We start from the raw sequence: 22,295 nt of genomic DNA, 5'->3' as shown, positions 1-22,295 counted from the left end.
TACCGCAATAATAAATTAGCTATAGTTCCACAATCTCATCTATCTTCAGTACTTTTCTCTTGGAATCGTCCATTGCCATACTGACGGGAGCTGTCGTTTAATCTGTGATCCTGGTACTACTCTTGTCGGACGAAGAAGAAGTGTTTGTCGTAGCAGGGGTGGAAACAGGAGGATTACATGGATTCCGCCACTTGGAGAATGTAGAAGTGAGCTAACAGATTTGTAGATTACTAGATATACTATTTTAGTTTTTGAGTCAAACTTTTGTATAAGATTCAGTTCACGATTATTTCTTGTGATTATTATGCAACTTTTTATCAATATTCTCCAACATTTTTGAAGATTTTTTTGTGTTCAAACACTTTTTGTGTAGAATCTCACCGTTAAATTTAATGAGGTTTATATTATTTTGATCCAACTGCAAGCATTATTTGCGTCTTTGGTAAATCCATTTGTTCACAATTTTCCTTAACTCTAACTTTGATTAGAACGATCTTGTTCCGCCCAACCGAGACTCGATAACGGAGAGTTCCGATGCAGTGACGGATTCTTGTTCCGCTCTACCTGCCGATTCCGTTGCAACTTGGGCTATCGCTTATCAGGTTCCGAAACAACTACATGCAATGCTGATGGAGTTTGGGAAGGCCAACCTCCAAGCTGCACAGGTGCCGCATGCAAAAGATCATTTATAAAACACGTGGTGTCTTTATGCGATTTCGTAGCGCATTATTTTTCAAATTTATTAATAAAATTGTTTAGTCCATCGTAGTGCTAAAGTAACACAGATAAATCTGCTTGATGACTCCAATGGAAATCAGGTTACCACCATCACTTTATCATTTTTTTTTGGTCTAAAATCTTTAAAATAGCTTCAGTTTAAGTTATCAAATTTTTCTAAACAAATTATCGATTTTAGCCTGAAACACTCTATTGTTATAGTTATAGCACTGTTGAAGTTATAGCACTCATGACAAAGCATTTTTTTGTTACAGTAATATCTTGTCCATCCAACTTTTTGACACTTGACCATGGAGTGGTGACAGCGTCAAACAGAAACAGCGCAGGGTAAATATTTTTATGTGATGTAAATATTGTATTGCTACTGACTGAGTTCCATGGTGTAAGCACAGTAGCATGACAGTAAAATTTGATATCAAACGCTCTAACGGTGTAAAAACAGATTTTGAAGAGATACAATAAAATTTTAACGCTTATAGTCGTGGAGATCTTTGTAATATATCATGGCAATATTATTCACGTTCGACGACGCTGATCTTTGCATTAAACTGCTATACAAAGACGCGTGAGTTTGATCGAAATAAATGTAATGACTGCACGCTGTGTGTAAACAACATTGTTATAATCAGTATAAACACATATTAATTAGTATAATAAATTGATGAAATTTATTTGATTATTTTAGGTCAGAACTTGCCTTTTCATGTACACAAGAAGGACACGAGTTGATTGGTTCATCTGAAGTCACGTGTCTACTTGGTGGCCAATGGAATGAACCAAAACCAATTTGCAGACGTAAGAAAGATGTTGAATCTAGTTGAAAATACGATATGCTTATTTCAAGCAATAAACACAAGAAGAAACTACTAGTAAAGAAACCGCATAACCACACGTGAAAATAACATTCCAAGGGGCAGCTCTCTATTGATGTCTAATGGCAACTAGTAGTCCAAGGGGTCTTTAAATATGAGAAAACTAACTATTCAAAGAGTTTTTTTCTTATCCACGCTCCTGTCATTTGCTGCCCACGAAATAGCGTACGTTACTGTTACTTTAAAGGGTTTCCTCGTAAACTGCTAATCAAGTAATGTTAACATGTCTGTAAAATATTGGGCAAGCAAAATATTTCGTGAACAATTTTCATTTTAGCGGCTCCACTTCAATCAATTAAATAGACTTTAAAACTTCTATTTGCGATACTTTGCTGGCTCCATTTTTAAAGCCTGAAGGTTGTTTAGACTAGAAATGTAAAGCGATGTCAAAAATTGAAATTTAAAAGTAGCCTACTTTCTCCGTAAGAAGATAAGCTCTCTCACATTCCAAAGTTGGTTTCGTGTTTTATCAGTGTATGATACCATAAACGTTAGGTAATTGTGACATGCACAAACTTTGAATACATTTTCACTTAAATTTTATGGATGTGGCTCGTAAAAAACTGATGGGCGACATTTTGTCTCTGATTGTTTCAAAGTTGTTTTCCCAATCTCACTTCTAAGAACAATTATTTCAGTGGGAAGATGTTCGCCTTTGCATCTCCTAAATGGTCGCGTAGAGTGCAACAAAAATGTGCACAACGAGTACGGGTCGCAGTGCCACTACGCATGTGATGACTTATATCAGCTGCAAGCCGAATCGAACACGACGGAATGTGCTTTCAATGGAAAGTGGTCCAGTCCTCGTCCTTACTGCAGAGGTTGGTGGAATAGAATGTAGGATTGTCAATGTTCATATATTTAAATTCGTTAAAGAAAACGTAAAGCTGTTGCAAGGTAGGCTACGGCAAAGTGAACCAACCTGTCCTTGGCTTCAATGCATTTGTTAATGTTTCGACTAATAACTCGCCAGGTAGCCTACTTGTTTGTTTGACAGCAATTTTTTGTTAATCAAAGTTTGATACTTTAAAAATCAACGTAATTTTACAAAAATATAACGAATGACGTTTGGAAATTTGTTATGTTTAGGCCATTGTGACATCAACGTTGCTGAATTTGATAACGGGGTTGTTTTCTGCACGGATTCATACTGGCACAACTCCAAATGCAGGTATGCCAGACAGCCAGAGTAAATCTTTTGATAAGTACGATGAAGCCTCATCTAATAGTCATTGCTGAAGTTTTCAGTGCACTGCGTAACAAAATTTGTACGCTGTGTAGTGCAACCGTAGCGTAGGCCTAGCATGAGATTTTGCTTCGCATTGTGCCATCTTTTTATGAAATTTCGACCAGAATACACAAAAGCGCCCCACTTTTCTGTTTTAAGTAGTATAAAAGGTTTCATAAAATATCAAATATATTCAGTGACTATCAGTCACAATGACATACAGTATTAAATTTATTAGTTATACATTACAAGTAGCCTAGGGTTGATCAGTTATACTGTATGGCTATACAAGTACAGTTATACAAGTTTTGATAACCAGACCTGGAGAGCATGAATTAATTTGATAAATGAATTTTAGATTTTTGATTTTGGTGTGTAGCTTGCAAAGCTTATTTTCTGAATGGCCTCTTGATGCGCTTTGGGATCTCAGAATATTGCATAGATTGTACCCACTCTTCTCCGGTCTGATATTCTCTAGGCTACAAAGTGTTTGTAAAGTCACTGCAGTTTTGATTTTGTTCTAGTTTTTCTTGCGGGACCCATGGGTCGGTAGAGCCACCCTTCCACTTATACGGAAGCTCTGAGCTAAGCTGCCAGAAAAACGGCCGATGGAACGAGGCTCCCCCCTGCTGTGCAAGTAAGCTGTAATCTTTTAACCAATAAGCATCCTATAGACCAGTGGTTCCCAACCGGGGTGCCGCGGCACCCTGGGGTGCCATTTATAAAACTCTGGGGTGCCGCAAACTATTTCTCATATTCATTTTTTATCTATCTTCAATATTTCCAAAACAATAAAGAAAGAAATCCTTCCATTAATTACACAGCATTTCGAATCTTTGTAAACAACGTTGAGAATTATTTTCCAAAGATGTGAACAGAAAAGAATGCATGGGTAAAAGGTTCATTTTCATCACCGGACTCTCATGTTATTTTGAATCTCAATAAGGGAGAAAAACTAACAGACATACGTAACGACGGAAATATGAAGCTGATACACAGGAAGTTGCTGCTGCGTCTGGATAAAAATTCGAAATACATATCCTTGCATTGGAGACATGGCATCAATTGGTGATTTTAGTACAGTTTTTCATGGATTTTCCGTTTTGACAAACATCAAAACAGAAAAATTAAAAGGCCACTTATAGTCAAGAAAGAAATGAGAGTAGCTTTATTGAATGGGCACCAAGGTGTAGGCTAAATGGGATTCTAACGCAAAACTAAGAAGAAATTTCTCACTAACTTTGAAATAATTAAACTGTAGCCCACTTTGCCTTTTTTCAAAATGCCGTTTCAGAGTGGCATTTAATCTCCAAGTAAAACTGCTGTGTTACGGTAGGCTACTATATTTATGTTGCTGTCTGAAGTTGTTATTATTAATTGTCTTTTCTGAAGGTAGGCTACAACAAGCGAACGTGACCACTTTTCTCCACACTACATTAGAGCTAAAAGTCAAGCAGAGAAGCTATGATAATGAATACTATTTTTCAAAGTCTTTGGTATGAAACGGTTCCGGTTTATTCCAACAAACTGCTGCAGGGGTGCCACAACATATTTTTCACTCCTGTAGGGTGCCGTAAGCCCAAAAAGGTTGGAGACCACTGCATAGACATTTGACCAAACTGCTGTTCATATTGCTTTACTGTAGCCTACTATAATTTAGAGTGTTAGATTAGAGACTGAACTTATCATTTTTTACACCAACACATACAGCAGCATATACGTTAGTGTCACGCTGTGCCAACGCAGCAATATCAAAAATGGATGCAACTACAGTGAGCCTATGTTGATTGCAACTGTGTAACTGTTCAAAGTTGGTGTATTCAAAACACTACGGTAAAATTGGCGACAACAAATACGCATTGATACGACAAGACTTTAGCTAAACACATTGTGTCTGGACATGGTTGTGACAATCAAAATGTATTCACAACAGAACCATGTCCACCTTCCGGGAAAATCGACTTGTTCTTTGTACTCGACAGCAGTGACAGTGTCGGCTATGGAAACTGGACTAAAGTTCTTTCTTTTGTAAATCAGGTGAAGTAACGTGTTTTATCTTTGTATGGTGTTTTAAACTTGATAATGTTTTTCTCAAGACCTTGAAATTTTTGACAGTAGACAAATTGGATAATGTGTGAGCAAGTTGTGAAAAGCTTGCATAAGATAGTTCACAAAACTTACCGTATCAACAGTATTGATAAATTGTTCATTGGTTGTTCATTGTTCAAGCCCGTTAGCTGTAAGCTTGCTTTGTACCAATATATTGCCACAGGACTCTTGACAACCGTTACAGCCTAAATCGATGTCGATGTAGGCCTACTCGTGTTCAAACCAAATTACAATTCACCAGTCCATTTTCAGTTAGAATAATCACAATAGACTTCAGTCGTCTACGGGTATTTCCTAGTTTGGCCTAGACACCAACAATTGAACTTATGTAAATGCTCCTTAGATCTATACGATGGCTACAACAACAACTGTTTTAACGGCATGAGACAAAATTAACTAGTTCTTAGAAAACACTTTAGCCTAATATACCGGTAGACTGTTATCTTTTTGATGCATTTATATCAAATATAGTTGCTAACCATCTAATACCCTTGCAGTCTTTTTTGCCCAAATTAGGTCATCATAGTTTTTATTCAAATAGAGATTTATATATCTTATGTTGCAATGCAGATCATATCTTCTTTTAATGTTGGTTATGACGACCTTCTTGTTGGAGTAGTTCGGTATCACAGAGACGTAGCCGTCAGAGACGAAATAAGAATCGGAGAATATCGGGTATCATCGGATCTCCGACACGCTATTAGGTTTCTTAACTACGGAGGATTCGGTTAGTGAATTGTAGGCTACAATCAAATTCGTAAATTAAATATGTTGATGCAAAACTATTAGCACAAATAATTTTCAGGAAAATTTTTGCTTCAGCAATGTTTTTGAAAGCAGTTGTTTCCATGAGAACGTTGTCCTTGCATATCGCTTGGATCGTTAATTTTACTCATCATGTTCCTTCAGGAACTAACACCGGACGTGCACTTAACCACGTGACCCAAAGTAGTCTCAAAGCAGTGGGAAAGCGTTCTGATGCAATGGAATACGTCATCTTGATAACCGACGGAGCCAGCCAAGATGACATCACCGTCCCATCGCAACAACTCAAAGAGAGCGGACCCACGGTAGGCTATGTCGTTATTAGCACATTTGGTGTGTTAACATCACGTTTGAGTGCGTGAGCATCATGCTGTTGTACCGATAAAAAAATGAAACAGTTTTGCAATATCATTTTACTGTAGACTACTGTATGATTCACTCTTTGAAGTTTAGTGACTAGTGGCACAAAGAACTGTTTTTTTTTCGGATTTTAAAACCATCTGCGGAACCCCTATCTTAGCACTTTTGCATACTTGTGAAGAATATAAACCGCTGACTTAGACTAGGTCGCCACAGCTGAACGGTTAAAGCTTCTTGTGATAATACTGTAAGTCTAAGTCTATGTTAAATGAACTACCTTGTCTACATGTCTAATGAGAATTCGTAATGAGACAATTAGTGCCATACGGCAAGCATATCAGCATGCATGGGTTGAACTTTTTGGCTTGATACCAAGCAGGTACATTTTCTGATTCTCTTCTGTTTTCCTTCTATTCTACATAATTATATGTAACCATATAAAATTACAACGATTAGGGTGAATACGAATATAAACAGAGATGCAGAGGCGTAGTCAAGGGGGCAAAGAGAGCAAATGCCCCTTCCGAATAACTTTAAACGAACATTTCATTCTCTGGTACAGCATCATTTGACTGAGTTTTATTCTTGATTGAGGCTGAAAATATTCTGAAAATGTGATATTTTTAGGTATTTTTATTTTCAAACTCTTCTGGAAGAAGGCTCAGATCCCCCTCGGGGTGCTTTGCCTTCGTGTTTCGTTGCCCAGGTCATTGACACGTACGATAATTATTATTTGCCACCCTCAAACATTTTCTGCTGGCCTGGCTGGATAATATGACATTTAAAAAAATATCGACCTAATGAAGACTTGCAGTCTTGTTAGTTTTGAATATAGTCTTACTATATTTGATGTAGGCTAATCTACAAAATAATGTTGTAGGCTATGTATTCTTGCGATTTTGTGGAAACAATACTTGATGGATGTTTATGTTCAGGTATTCACCGTTGGAGTTGCCGGGTCGCCGCTCAACAGGGAACAGCTCGATGTCATAGCAACTTCACCAGACAACGTATTCATAGCCGACAATGGCTTTGACGATTTGACGCCATTGTTGGTAGAGAAAATCACTGGAAGAATGTGCCAGAATCCATGCTTGTGAGTTTTTCATAACTTTAGTACAAAAGTTAAAAAATAAAAAAGTTTTGTAGAAAATGAAACAACCAAATGCCAATTGAGCTCCTTCTTCTTTAGTTTTGATGAAGCCGACTACTACAATATTTTAAGGGTCATTTCAAAGACCTTACAAAAATGATTTCGATTGTCTAATTGTCATACTTGATACTTCATTAACTTTACTCTTAAAATTCAACAGATTCAACAAGAAATATCAAGAGAAGGCCAAAAATTACTTCACGTGAATCTTCCCATAGACTAAGTTTTTCCGCAGTAGTCTTCATAAGACAAAGAACGTCGAAATACCATTTGAAGATCAAACTTTAATACAAACGTCGTTACAGTATGTGGGTAATCACGGTGTTTTTACATCAATGACTCGAAGACAATGTTGTTGCAACAAATGCAGTTTGTCTTTTTTCTGTTGAAAAACTCACTGTACAATCGTAAAATTTTCTGTTTTTGATGCGTTTTGTTAATGTTTACGTTTTGGTTCGCTACCAACAAATAGTATACCACTTGCGTAAGCTGCATTGATATCATTACTATTGTGTGGTTGAGTACTGAGTAGCAACTTTTGATTATGTCAACTTTCATTACATAAAGTCAGCTCTGTTTTTAAGTCTGCTAATCTTTGTCGACCTCTGCTTCTTTTTCCTTTTATCATGCTTAATAGTGTTACCTTTCCGGATCCCATGTTTGTGGATGTGAACTGTTGTTTTTACTGTTGTTTTAGTAGTCCATGAAATCCTATAAATGTAGTCCATCAAATCCTAAAGATTCTTCTGAGAAACACACCTCAGCAGCTTTTAATCTAATTTTTACTTTTTTTCTTGCTTATTGTACTGCATTAGTCTCCGCAGGCTGGACTTGACTCCACGTAGGATATGATTTTAAGACTTTAATTTTGGTTTTTATTGTCATATTTCGATTCTTAAAAAATGAGTTTCTTTTGTTGAAAATGTCCTTTGCTCTATCAATTCTATTTTTTACTTCGGTCTCCCTCTTACCGTCAGAAGTTGCAATGTAACGAAGATATTTGAATGTGTCAACTAGTTTTACTGTAACACCGTTAAGTGTAAGGTTGCATTTTGGAAAAAAAATGTTTTGATACAGTCATGCACTCTGTTTCTATCGAATTTAACTTATTAATTTTTTCGACAACAGAATATTATGTTTGTGTAAATACTTAGTGACATCTTTGTACGTCTATCTGGCGTCACAAACCTCTCACTGTTGATGTCAAGTTAAAAAAAGAGGTTTTCCTTGTACTTCAATTTATTTATGAAATGAAAAGTAAGTTCATACATATACATTGTTATACAAATACATATAACTTATGGATATCGTGCTGGAATCTTTGCGAAGGCCTGTATGGAAGTTAAACAAGAATACTTTCGCAGTCGTTGGTTTGTTATCTTTATCCTCTGACTGAGAAAGCTTCTAAAAAGTTATTCCTGGCAGTTTCGCATACTTGTAGAGACTTTAAACTCCTGAAGCAGCCCTGGCCACTGAAATCGATGAGTAAAGTTTCTGATTGTTGAAGTGTTTTTGTCTGAATTAATCCATCCACTAGGTGCCGCTGAATGGCGAGAAGTCCTTGAAATGCGTTTCTCAAGCGCATGTCAAATGGAAAACATTGAACGTATTGTAGCCTATACGCTTATTGCAAAATCTCTCTATCACGATCACAGAAGCATCAATGATAATTTTATTTTCAGCACAAAAAAACAAGAAAATAGTTCATGCATAAGTTTGATTCCAAATTAGCAAATTGGGCAAACATGGTTGTAGACTACTTCACCATCACAACCTCATTTATTAAAAATTTCTTTGGATCGTGCTGTTGATCTAGAGCATATGGCTTGCAGGTCGCTCTAATACGGACGTTCACAGGTCATGCATCACAAGCTAACCGGTCAATTTTTTGGTTCTCATAGTCTAAAACCGAAACTTTGAGATTCCCCAAGCAAAGCTAAAACAATGCTAATTTATCACACATTGTTCATATATGACTGAAGATCAAGACATCAATCAGGATAAACAACTATAAAACATTTTGTGCAACCTTAAAAATTTACAAAATTATGTCAAAATCAGCCATGAGCTCTGTTGTCCACAAATCAATTCTAAACATGACCACATTTTCAGGAAAATCTAATGAAGCGTATCAAAATTAAATGTATCCACAATTGGCAATAAAGAGCTGTAGGCTATAATTAGTTTTAAAGGGGTTGGTACCAAGTCTCCCATGTTCATAGGTTCGGTCTTTTCCTATTTAAATATAAAATTAGCTTCTCTGAACGGCTATTCAGTGGTTTCCAGCCTTTTTAGGCTTGTGGTACCCTTCAGGAAATAAAAACATTCCGTGGTAACCTATGGTAGACCAATGATCTTTCACCTCGAATGCAGCGGGTTGTTGGAACAAACCTCAACCGTTTCATACCAAAGATTTTAAAAATGTAAGTTTCAATTTATGGCTTCTCTACTTGACTTTCAGCTTTCATACAGTGTGGCGAAAAGTAGGCAAGTTCGTTTGTTCTGCGTGTCCTTGGGAATAGCAATTAATAATAACACTTTCAGAAATCAATATAATAATGATAATAATAACACTTCAGTTTTACTTTGAGATTAAATGCCACTTTGAAACAGTATTTTGATAAGAATAAAATAAAAGTAAAGTTGACTATACTTATTTCGAAGTCATTGTGAAACGTGGTAGGCCTATAGGCTACAGTACAGTCTAGGCCTACTGCTCTTTCATCAGAAGACAAAATGGGCAAAAAACTTTCCATGCACAGCATTCACGTATAAAACTACACTCGACAATCAGATCAAGTTGCGTCGATATTTACTGTGATATTCTAAAGCAACAACAATAGGAGAGTGTCGCATTGAGAATTTGTGACCACGAAAATCATATACGGAATCACAAAAAATGCCCTTAAATGATGTAACAAAAACAATCGTGCATGAAAATTTCATGAGCAACAATGATTCTAGCTAACTATTTGAAAATACAAAAAAAAATGAATATGAGAAGCAGCTGCTCCTGGCACCCAGAGTATTGTAAATGGCAGAGTATTGTAAACCTGTTGAGAACCATTTGGCTATATCTTTCAGTTTTATGTAAGTTTCCTTTAGTATCATATAAAGTTTTCGGTGAAAACAGAAACTATAAAGTGCCGATTGAATTTTTTGATTGGTATTTTGCGCCATTCAGTCTTTGACTTCAAGGTTCTGACTGTAATGGTGTTAATAGATAAAAGAAACAAATAGAAAAATTAAAACGTTAGTTCAGTCAAAGTGGAGTGATTTAAAATTGAACGACAAGTTTTTGAAGAAAGTCAAACAAAAACTACTGCAATAAACTATCTCCTCGCCATCATAAGGTTTCTGGATTTGGCCGAAAAACCAAACCGTTAGGTTTTGCACTACCGATACAGTTTTTCCGATACCGATCTTCAAGTGTTTTGGTGTGCTTGTTACCAATAGATAAAAACATACAGAAAATATTCTTAAAACAAATTTAAAAAATCTATTTTAGTTTGGTAACAACTTTTATCATCAAAATTTTGCACATCCTATTATTTGGGCAGTTCATGATGCTCATATTGTTTTATTCGAAAGTTGAGGATCACCGATTTTTCTTCACTTGCGTGTAAACCCCCCCTGCTGTGTCTTCTCTTGCTATGTTTTCACGTGGTTTCATATTTATGCAATCGTAGTCATCATTTGCGTTCTCTGGGTTGTTGGCAGTGGGCTTGTATAAGACGTTGTACATGACCTCTGGTGAAGTGTTTGTTACGTCATTGCTCTGGTTATTATCTGGAGGTTCTTCCATTGTTGTTGTCAACTTTTCTTTCACTGTTGTTTTTCGGCACCTCAAGCAGAGGACAATCAATCCTGCAATGACAATGATTCCTCCCACTACGCATACCACAATGACAATGGTTTCGTTTGAAGTAAATGCTGAAGTAGACCCGTCATGATTTGTTGGACTTGTATATGTCTGCATGGCGCTTAACATCACAGAAGTAGTGTCAAGCGGTTGTTGATGTTGACAATCTAAAGCAAAAATATATACGTTATGCAACTTATTAGCTATTTTGTTTCACTTGTACATGATGGTTTAAAACGTAGACACAACCCTATTCAAATATAAGCAGTTCAAAGTTTTTTTTTTTTTTTTTTTTTATATGATATGACACAACGCGTACACCAAACAGTAAACAATATTTTCTTTATCTTAGCTTACCATCACCGAGTTTAAGCTGGCAGGTGGTTTTACAGTGTGCAATCAAGCAATGTCAATACTTGAAACCTTCATCGTGACCCTTTAATGAATCTTTTTCTTGGTTACATTTCCCACAAACAAAATATTTTTTGCTAATCTTGTTGTAGCTCTCTTTTTATCAGCTCATTTTATATACCCATTTTTTATTCTCATTGCATTGAATTTTTCGTCACTTTTTTACCACATATTGCACATGGATCTACTTCGCTCTTTACAACCACTGTTTAGTCTACTTCTGCTTCACTCGCTAAAGTAACCAAACCATCACTTTTGGTTTTCAAGATTTATCTTTATACACTTAGTTTCTGATGCTTTTTTTCCATTTCCCAAACTTTTTTCTAGTCCCACCACTATCACATGTCAAAACAAGATTATTTGCATACAAAGGTTTGCTTACAATCCGCCCCTTCTCCATCAAATGCCCCGTGAACAACAACAGTAAACAACAAAGGTGACAATACTGTATCTCCTCAATGCCCTGGGTCAATACGTTGTCGTCGTGTGGAGACTTGCGAGCACCGAAGAATCTGTCAGGCAAGCAAGGTCATGGAACTCCCATATTTGATTTGACTACAGATGAACTGCCAGACCATTGATCCGACACCGGCGTCACGCCAAAACAGTACCACTGGTTCTTCGTGTATATTTGCTTTCAAAACAAACCTGAAACAATTTGATCCAATCTCCATTTTGTTTGTGCACCCCTCATACATCGATATCACTGCTCTACTCTGGCAGGCATGGCACAGACTATAGCAATCATCAAACTACAGTATACACAGAAAAGTTTGAGAGTACTGTTCAGGTAGTGGAAAAAGGCAGGTGCACCATATCTAAATTAAGAAAAAGACTAAGCACTTAGTTTTTTTTATCGCAGCTTAGGGTTATTATCGCTTTCTGTTTTGGTACCTTCTATCGAATCTTCTAAATTTGGTTTAAATACAAAAGATTGACACATTCTTTTAAACTGGAGTTGTATACTGAAAGGTCTCACTCACTGCACTGGGTGATTAGCTGAGAGTACACAAAAAGATGGACCGTTGTTTGGAGTTAAAGTGCCACAAATACTGTACATGTACCTAGGTTCATGTTGTAGCCCCACGTTACCATTGCATATTTAATACGGCCGGTTCAGAATTCATTTCATGTTCTCCACTTTTACCAAGGGGAGTTTGTTCCTGGGGAAAGGGATTCTGGTGGTGGAATCTCACTTTCAGTGTATGATAGACGTAGCACAGAGTAGTACAGAGTAGCACCGTAGATTTGCACAAGGTCAACGGTGTCATTCTGATGTTTGTGGGTTAGTGACTTAGTGTCCACTCAGGGTTGGTGGTTAGCCGTTGTGTTTTTAAAGTGCTTTTTTGTAGCTGTAAGTGCAGTTCAGGTACTCCAAAGTGCACGGGGTTAAGATAATGTTCCAGCTCTGTTCGTGACCAAGAGATTTTAACTGTCCCTGCAGTTTCTATTGTTTCTGTTGGGGTGGTAAACTTTCAGTTTCAACATTCGTCTTTGCTTTCTTGAGCTTTTCTTGCAGCTGCGGACTGTCAAGTGAGTAGAAGTTTTTGAAAAATTATCTTTTTTCCATGTTATATTTAAATTTAGTAGTTAGAACAAATTTATTACCAAACATTATATAGCCTACTGCAGTTATATTTTTTCGTTTTTACATTATAACTATTTTGTTAAATCAAATTTTTGGGGCTCAGAAGTTGTGGAAAGGAGATCTGGTGAATTCATTTGTTTGGTAAAATTTGAGCAGCAACGGTCACCATTTTTCAATGACACAAATTAAATTGTCAAAATGAAGAGAAAATTGATGTACTTAAATGTACAAAAATACTGTGGTTTAATTTTAAACCCGTTTTTAAAAACAAGCATGTGTACTCTTTTGTTAAATGCAATGCTAACACATCGATTCCACAAGGAGAATGAAAAGTATTGAGTGGTACTGCATTTTTTTGATCAAAGAGAAATTTCGTTAAAGAAGCATCATAAACCTACTCACAAACATTGAGAATTTTAAAAAGACTATTTGTAGCGCTTACTATTTGAGACTTTTAGTAAATCGATGAAAGTTTCTATATGCAAATTATTACAAGAGTGCGTTAGTCTAAGTTTCTACTTTTCGTCAAGATTATAACCAAATACTAAAATCGTCTGATTTAATAATCAAATCCCGTTTGTGATTGCTTACTTAGAGATGCTTACTTAGAAATAAACTATTTTAAATTTGAATGATTGTTATATTCCGTATATTTGATGAAATATGTTTGACTTGTCGTTCAACTTAGAAGATACCGTAAGGTAACGTCACCATCTATGTAAAAGTTCAGCTCTTTTTCGTCGAATTGATGTTGTTTCTATTGATAAACTTAATACACTGTAACCATTTCTACATACAGTATATCTGATGATAGTGAAATAAATGAAATACCTTCCATTGGATAAGTGCCATTCCAGCATCTGGGATTGGTAAGGTTCCCACATACATGATCAAAATTTTGTTGCTTTAAGATTTTCGAAATATTCGCCATGATGTCATCTGGCAACTCCATCAAGCATCTATGGAAAATAACAGTATCAAACTGTAGATGGAATCCAAGCGATGAAACATTGTCATGTTTTATTCAATACTTAACTAGTTATTGTTTAAATCTCTGTCCCAATAAGATGCTTGTTGCAAAGTGTGAAAATTGCATCATCAAAATCGAGCAATATACGTAAAAGGGTATTGAAGAGTTTGATTGATTGAATCTTTATCCTCGGACTGAGAAAGCTTCTTGCAGAGCTTAATCCTGGCAGTTTCGCATACTTGTAGAGGCTTTGAATCACTGACGCAGGCCCGGTCACCGAGATTGACAGAGTAAAGTTTCCGATCGTTAAAGTCTTGTTGCCGGGGAATTATTCCATTCAATAGGTGCCGCTGAATGGAGAGCAGTCCTTAACGTGCGTTGCTCAAGCGCACACCCCGAGAGTCGAACCAGCGGCGCTTGATCTTGAGGTTTCTTTGTTTCAGAAGTCACGCGCTAGCCAACTGAGCTATCGGAGTTTCGCAGTGTTGCCGGATTGATATGTTAAAAAACTATAGAGATTTTAAAGAACTCAAAGCTACTTTTATGCGATTCAACATTGATTAAAAAATTTATAATTGTATTTTGATATTTTTTTGCATTTTTTTTTCTAATATAAAAGTGAAATAAAATTTTAACTCTTTTACAAAAAACTTCAATACTGTATGTTTATTTTTCTATTTAGTGAGACAACTAGCAGTTTCAGATGTACAATTTGGAAAGTGAAAGTTAATTTCATAAGTTTTCAACACCTTTTGTTTCATTTTTTCTGGTAACTTGCTGTGAATCTATGAAAATTTTTGTTTAGTTGAAGTTTTTTTAGTGTAGTTTAAAAAAAATTATTTGTTTATTGCAAACGACACTGAAATGATACCTGCTACATATGTTTACTTTAGAAGGCTAGAAGCTATATATTTTGTTGCGAGTTACAATGACGACATGATGAAAACGTAGCAGGTTGGAAAAGTATCTTGATAGAGATAACTCACCAACAAGCAAAAAGCAAAACCCATTATTAGCCTACAAGCCATTTATAAACACTTCCACCATGACTTCAACCAGTTACAACCATGTTCAGCCTACTAGATAGCCTACGTTAGAGGTAGGCTACTAAATTTGAGAAGCAAAAATTTGTACATCTGTAGTGACATTATATTACTGACATGTGAAAACTGTAAATAATTCTACAAAAATTACAAACTAAGTTACTTTAAAATTCTTAAAAGCATGTCTTTAGTCGATGTACCAATGGGAGTTACTGAGCACAACTCAACTATCATAGACTATATATACACAAACAGCATAGCCACTAACCAGTTATAGAAGCCATTTATTGATCAGTGCCATATCAAATAACTTTCTTCTATTCATTACAATCATACCAAAACTCATTACAAAATTTAATTGACATAACAAAATATTAAAAACTTCAGTTCGCAAGAATTTATTTTAAATTGCTGTAAATGTTTTCATACCGCATTTAAAGTTAGCCACTCTATGAACAAAACAATAAGCGATTTTGTTAAAATATTTCAAACACTAGCCTATTGCAAAATCAGCACCACTGCGGAATCTCAATCAAAAATAAAAATATACAGTAGCACAACACCTAAAGAACAAATGCTATTCTTATTTCCATCAAACATGGAAACTGGTTGTTTTTTTGTTTGTCGTATCCAAGCTTACACCTGGTGGTTGAAGATTTAGATTAAGTGGACGGGGAGGCAAGGAAGCCAATCTTTTGTCCACCTTCAGGCATGCCTTTGAGTGTCCTGCCAAAGACACAGCCGCATGCTCTTGAGCGGTGTCGAATTGGCGCCCTTTCGATTGCCTTTCCCGGGCTCTCACCACTCTGCTATGCAGCCGACTTATTGTTTGACTATTGTATAAGACATAGATTACAATTACGCAAATCTATAAAAATGATACAAAAACCAGCTTAGCCTATATCAAAGAAAGTTCAAAAATAAATTATCATAAAAATCTATTCAACACAGGAAAACTATGGAAAATGACCAATCACGTTACCAAATACAAAAACTCGCACACCTGAAAAAATAAGTTTGAAAATGGAAAAACTACAAATGATCTTCAAACAACTATCTAAGTACTTTCACTTTTTTTGAGATGTAAGAAACAAAATGGCATCAAAGATAGCCCACCAGCTTCGACACAACAGTAGGTTGTAGCTTAAACATGGTTCACCAACACTAATTCTATTTATTGCTCAAAACTTTTTTTTAAAGGTAATCATAGCTGAACAGGTTGCGAAACACATTCGTGGAATATACACTAACAAAAGTAAGGGCAACTGTGGAAATCCTATCAAATACTAAGAGCCTGTCATTTACTATAATTTCTCCGATTCTAACTGACATCTTTAGCTAATGCACTAAACAAGGCTTACACTCAGATAAACTCAAAATTGCTCAATAAATTGCTAAAATAGTTTCAGTATACAAATCTGGCTTAATGGAATTCCTTTCAAAAAGGGGGCAATTCATTATCATCACCAATTTCCAAAATATTTGAAAAGTTTTAATTGTCTATAGCAAGAGTCCGCAAAAAGTGGGTTGTTGGGTCGAAAAACCATCCACTCTGGGTCGCAAAACAGTTAAACTTACTATGAATACGACTTGTTTGGCAAAAATAAATACACTCATTTACTTTTTGATGAGCTAAGTTTCACACAACTTTGTACAAGAAAATTTATATTTTCAATAGTAGTAGGCTACAGTAGTCCTCGCACATTGAACCCAATTTGATCCGTTGCAGAATTCCTGATTGCATAGAAGTGGCAGAGAATCGTCCCCCGCATAACAGCTCCACTTGCTTATCCAGCCCAAAATCGTCAGGTTCCGATGTGGGTTTAATAAGCGGGGAAAATTGCATTAAAATTGATGTTAAATTGCAAAGTATTTTGCGCAAAATTATATGCTTCTGAAACGTTTGGGCCGCAAAGATTTAAAACGATTGTTTTTTGGGTCCCGTCAAGAAGTATTTGCGAATCCCTGGTCTACAGTAGACTACATACATTGTTTCATGGTTTTCTATTTTGAAATATGTGATCGGTAGGCCGAATGACAATAACACCTCGACCAGTAGGCTACGTTGTATTAAAAAGTTTGAGCAGCAGTGAACTAGCCTATATCTTCAGTTACTAGAGAACGACCAGTAAGAAAACACGGAAGTCGGTTTGCTTGGAAAAAGCTATGCTTGGCAGTACAGTAATGACGTAACTTCCTAGTTAACAATACTTTCCTATATTACAATTTTGGTACAGAAGTGGAGTTTTAACCACAACAGATAAATAAAACCTAACAACCAGAATGCATTTAACATCATAACATGAAAATAAACTAAAAATTACAAACGTTTTCGGCCATACTCATGTTAGCCCTTTTCAAGTAACCAACTGACTGATGTTCTTCATAAATGATTATGATATTAGTCCGGTTGCCAAATCCAATTTTTTGGCTGAACCTGGAAATTTTATGCAAAGTTGTTTTTTTTATTGATTTTGGTAGCCTAGGGTCTACTCTTTCAGAATCTGCCGGGTGCACTCCGTGCATTCTTGAGCGTTTTGAGAAATTCAAGATGGCGTCCAAAATGGCTGCCGTTTCAGATAACTCCCTATAACTCAGTTAGTATTTGACCTAGGATGATACTTTTGGTGTCTAACCATATGTTTTGAAGGGCAAGGAATACATTGAAACTATTTATTTGACTGGTTGGGGATTGCATCATGTAGAAATGCAATAATGTCGCCAAATAGGGCTGCCATATTACAAATTTCCAACAAAAACAAACAAATTCACTTGTATTTGGTCTAAAATGATAATTTTGGTATCTATCCATTTGTTTCGTTGACAAGGAATCCATTTAAGATTTTAAGGGATTAAAACAGTCGCATATCAATTAAATCACAGGAAAATCCAAAATGGCTGCTGATATATTTGCCGAATACTTACTGTAAACTTCTTATTCCCGAACTCCCACTATGCTGCGTAATCAGTTAATCACTTTGCTTTCTGACTGATAAGCGCGAACTTGCGTCTCAGTAGGCTTGTAAGAAAGATCGATAAAGCGTTCTCTCTTTCGAAGCCGCAGTGCTTGTTCTCATTCAATGTTCTAGTTATAGGCTAAGTTCTTATTATATATATTCTTCGAGGAGTACTTGATTGCAATACACTTGAGTTAAAGGAGGATTTTGTGAAGGTCTTGGAAAACATAGCCAAAAGGAGTAAGACTGCCAAACTGTGGGTGGACATGTTGATCAAACCAGTGTTCCTTATCATGAGGTTTGTCCGAGCTGAGCCGGAGGCTGATTGGCTGTTGCATCTTGAGGCATGCAAACAAATGCTTTCCTATATCTTTGCCGCTGGCCATGTGCATTATGCAAGGTATGGGATATGTTACCTAAGGGCAATGGAAGCCCTCCTAGAAGAGGTACTAGTCCGGTTCATGAAAGGGGAGCATGTGATGAGGCACCAGCGCGGACAATGGAATGACCTGTGGAGTGATATGTTTATAAAAACTACTTTCATGAGATATGGCCATGACCCAAATGGCATCATAGGAATAACCTTTAAGCCGGATACGCTCAAGATCTGGGCATTGAGTTTTCATACATGTAGTACCGTGGAGGCTGCTCTGGGCAAAATTCTTGGAGATACTGGAGACCAGGGAAGTGGACATAAGGAAGAAATGAAGTCACGGATAGAGAATGACAACAAAGACCGAGAAGCCATAAGGACGAAGCTTCAAAATGTATGGATCTACTTGATCCCGAGAATTATCCAGAGGATCTAGTGAACATTGCAACTGGTCAACATGGAACCCCGGCAGTGAATGTGCAGGAGGCTGTGCAGAAAAGATTTAAACAGATGTGCGAATTTGGAGAGAATTTACCTGATGGCTTACATGAAACAATTCACAAGACTGTGACTACCATGGTGGCTACAAAGAAACATGTGAATGTGGGAGGTAGTAAAGTGTACGACATGAATGTCATCTACTCCAGGGTCATAGGCCAACAGGCTAGTGGGCGTGATGTTGACATAAAAGATGTCCTATCCTACGAAGTGGCCCCAGTACCAACGTCTATGTTTGACCCCACAGGAGAAATGAGAGCTGCAACATCAAAATCTTCCTTAAAGCGACAGCTTCAGGTTGAGTTATCTGCTCGGACAACAGCAAGTGACACTTCAGTAGTTGTGATTGATGGTTCAGCCTTACTCTGGGTGATTCCTTGGCCTGCAGAGGGCACCGCTACAGACTACGCAAACAACTTGAAACACGCCATTGCTAAGAGACTAAAAGTTGGGGACGTTCACCTAGTGTTCGATCGGTACTACAATTACAGTAGGCTACTAAGAGTGTCACCAGAAGTGCTAGGGCTACTGGAGTTAGCCAAGTCCACGAGCTGCAGTTGAACACCAAGTTACCACTTAAAAAGACTGTAGGCTATTGACGGTGACCGAAAGCAAGAAGCAGTTGATAAACCTGATTGTCAAACTTCTGATTGAAGACGAGTCATTCCATGAATACACCCAACCCAAGTCACAAGCTGATAGTGATTGGTGAGGACGTTCCCCATTTGAGATCAGCCATGGTGGTGTAGTGATCAGGAGGGCGGATCTTTTAACTAGTCATGAGGAAGCGGACACTATCATTGTCCAACAGGTGATGCAGTCTGCTCGAAATAATGAAGAGAGTGATATAACTGTGATATCCGATGACACTGACGTTTTCGTTTTCTTGCTTCATTATTATCACGCTGGAAGCATGAAAAATCGTATCACCATGGAATCACCAATTAAGGAATGAACAGTCATTGACATTTAAAAAACCGTAGAGAAGCATGTGTCTTTTGTGAATGAACTCCTGCCACCCCATGCCCTTACTGGGTGTGATACGGTAGCATGCTGCTATGGGGTTGGCAAAGGTACCGCATTGAAGGTTCTGAAAGATGGTCACTCACTGTCACTTTTAGGGGTCATTGATTCTCTCATAGAATCAGTGATTGCGCAGGCAACCACATTCATGTCAGCCTGTTACGGTCAGGCCTTTAAAGAGAATGTAAGAAGGGCCCATCACCAAGCCATTGTGTGGCGTTCACTGGAAGACAGCAATCCGCCTGAACTTGATGCAGAAATGTACGGATGGGTGAAAGACTCGAAACTTAAAACGCTACAACCTGTCCTCCTTCCCGCAAATGTTGAACTCGCCCCAGAAACTGTCATGCGCATGACCAGATGTGGATGCAAGAGTGACAACCCCTGTAGAACGCTTTCTTGCAGCTGCGCAAGAGATGGTTTGAAATGTACAATATTCTGTGCGTGTTATGCTGGAGGTTGCAGCCAGACTCTTACTTAGCATTTTAATTGAATTGGACAACGTCACAGATTTATGGACTAGGTGACTTAATGACGAGATGATAACTACAACTGACTGTCCTGTGACTGTGGGAGAGGCTTGTACAATACTAATGGTAACATTTGTGATAACTAATGGTGACATTTGTGAGTGATGTTATATGTTAGATGGTATTTCACAAGCAAAGTCGCAGAAATAATGATTTTCTGTAAGTATTCGGCAAATATATCAGCAGCCATTTTGGATTTTCCTGTGATGTAATTCATATGCAACTGCTTTAAGTCTCTTAAATGGATTCCTTGTCAACGAAACATATGGCTAGACACCAAAATTATCATTCTAGACCAAATACAAGTGAATTTGTTTGTTTTTGTTGGAATTTTGTAATATGGCAGCCCTCTTTGGCGTCATTATTGCATTTCTACATGATGCAATCCCCAACCAGTCAAATAAATAGTTTCAATGTATTCCTTGCCCTTCAAAACATATGGTTAGACACCAAAAGTATCATCCTAGGTCAAGTACTAACTGAGTTATAGGGAGTTATCTGAAACGGCAGCCATTTTGGACGCCATCTTGAATTTCTCAAAACGCTCAAGAATGCACGGAGTGCACCCGGCAGATTCTGAAAGAGTAGACCCTAGGCTACCAAAATCAATAAAAAAAACAACTTTGCATAAAATTTCCAGGTTCAGTCATACTTCTGCCGGACTATATTGATGATTGTCATAAATGATTATGAAGGACATCAGCCAGTTGGTTACTTAAAAAAGAGCTAACATGAGTATGGCCGAAAACGCTTGTAATTTTTAGTTTTTTTTTATGTTATTGTGAATGCCGTCTGGTTGTTAGGTTTTATTTATTTATTTTCCTATATGTTATGACTGACTGTTATCAGTAACTCTATCGTAAAAGACACGATATAATGAAATTCTACACACATTATAAAAGTTAAAAGTAAAGTATTTTTAATAAAAACCTCACGAAAATAATACGCAATAGGCTAATTACTTTTTCGTTATTTCAGTGCAATATTGTCCGCAAGGGAATATAACATCGGGGTTCGTTGGTACTGAAATGAGACATTGGTCGGAAGTATTGAACGAACATTGTGGAAGAATCAATCGGCAGAACAACTCAGTAGTGTGATTTCTGCAGTTGCATTTGTCTTTCAAAGTAATTTTTGCAATATTCCTTAAAGTTTCTTCCATTTCCTTGATTGTGTTGTTGTAGAATCGAAGACTGTTAGCATCAGTGCAAGTGTAGTTTAAGATTTCAGAACAAGTGGTAGCAGTGGATGGGAACTTATCACATTTTGGCAGAGAACTAATAGCTTCGTCACTTTCATCTTCACTGTCCTCTTTATTTGAAGTGAATTTGCAACTCTGGGAGATTTGAATCACTCCGAGCAAAATAACCACTAAAATATTACGCAAACAACCCATTGTTTATAACGTCTGTAATTACAACAGTTACACAAAATTTAAGAACTTTATTAATTAGAAAAAAACACAGCGATAGCTATTCTTAGATTGTTCAAACTTTCAGATAAACAACTACGTTAAAAGCACGTTTCTTGTCTAAAAGTAAAGGGTTGTTTTTTCACCCCTTTCTCGTTGTTTTTCCACCCCTATCCTAATGCAACCAACGATAAAACCCACTCGTTTACAGCACAATGGCATTATTCAGTAATGTAGCGCATGTCATGTAGGCCTAACAAATAAGCTGGCTCTAACGTCTACTACAGGCTACTTTTGTGATCCGTTGTCACTTCCTACTGCATATTCTAGTCAGATAAGCCTACGCAGAAATAAACAAGTTTCATCATGGCCTGTGACTTAATGCTAAGCACCAACATATATTT

At 37.0% G+C, this 22,295-nt stretch overlaps 2 protein-coding genes across 2 annotated transcripts in view; one reads left to right on the top strand and one right to left on the bottom strand.

The window, feature by feature from the left end:
• Positions 1-7,431, top strand: part of LOC145788409 (complement receptor type 1-like) — a 42,833-nt gene extending 35,402 nt beyond the window's left edge. The window contains exons 51-62 of the mRNA XM_082600176.1: positions 50-206; positions 489-665; positions 993-1,065; positions 1,424-1,533; positions 2,249-2,431; positions 2,700-2,781; positions 3,363-3,475; positions 4,772-4,875; positions 5,518-5,674; positions 5,857-6,017; positions 7,008-7,168; positions 7,386-7,431. Coding sequence (XP_082456302.1) covers positions 50-206; positions 489-665; positions 993-1,065; positions 1,424-1,533; positions 2,249-2,431; positions 2,700-2,781; positions 3,363-3,475; positions 4,772-4,875; positions 5,518-5,674; positions 5,857-6,017; positions 7,008-7,168; positions 7,386-7,431 — 1,524 coding nt within the window. The remainder of the gene's footprint in view (positions 1-49; positions 207-488; positions 666-992; positions 1,066-1,423; positions 1,534-2,248; positions 2,432-2,699; positions 2,782-3,362; positions 3,476-4,771; positions 4,876-5,517; positions 5,675-5,856; positions 6,018-7,007; positions 7,169-7,385) is intronic.
• A 1,443-nt stretch (positions 7,432-8,874) lies between these two features.
• LOC145788408 (uncharacterized) lies at positions 8,875-21,876 on the bottom strand. The gene is made up of 3 exons (XM_082600175.1): positions 21,443-21,876; positions 13,918-14,045; positions 8,875-11,254 (listed from the first exon to the last, which is right to left on the bottom strand). The coding sequence occupies exons 1-3, from the start codon at positions 21,874-21,876 to the stop codon at positions 10,824-10,826; spliced, it is 993 nt and encodes a 330-aa protein (XP_082456301.1). The 3' UTR covers positions 8,875-10,823.
• Positions 21,877-22,295: the final 419 nt, after the last annotated feature.

The sequence above is a fragment of the Aplidium turbinatum genome, chromosome 2 (genome assembly GCF_918807975.1).
Source record: "Aplidium turbinatum chromosome 2, kaAplTurb1.1, whole genome shotgun sequence".
In the NCBI taxonomy this organism is placed as follows: Eukaryota; Metazoa; Chordata; class Ascidiacea; order Aplousobranchia; family Polyclinidae; genus Aplidium; species Aplidium turbinatum.
Note: the sequence above shows the minus strand (reverse complement) of the source record. Positions and strands in the feature narration are given on the sequence as shown.

What these genes read in the sequence shown, in the direction of transcription:
- LOC145788408 (XM_082600175.1), bottom strand. Translation starts at nt 21,876, where the DNA reads ATGGGTTGTTTGCGTAATATTTTAGTGGTTATTTTGCTCGGAGTGATT. An exon ending in TGCACTGAAATAACGAAAAA is followed by an intron (nt 14,046 to 21,442) that starts GTAATTAGCCTA and finishes TATTTTCCATAG; the next exon opens with ATGCTTGATGGAGTTGCCAG. An exon ending in TGGCACTTATCCAATGGAAG is followed by an intron (nt 11,255 to 13,917) that starts GTATTTCATTTA and finishes TTTTTGCTTTAG; the next exon opens with ATTGTCAACATCAACAACCG.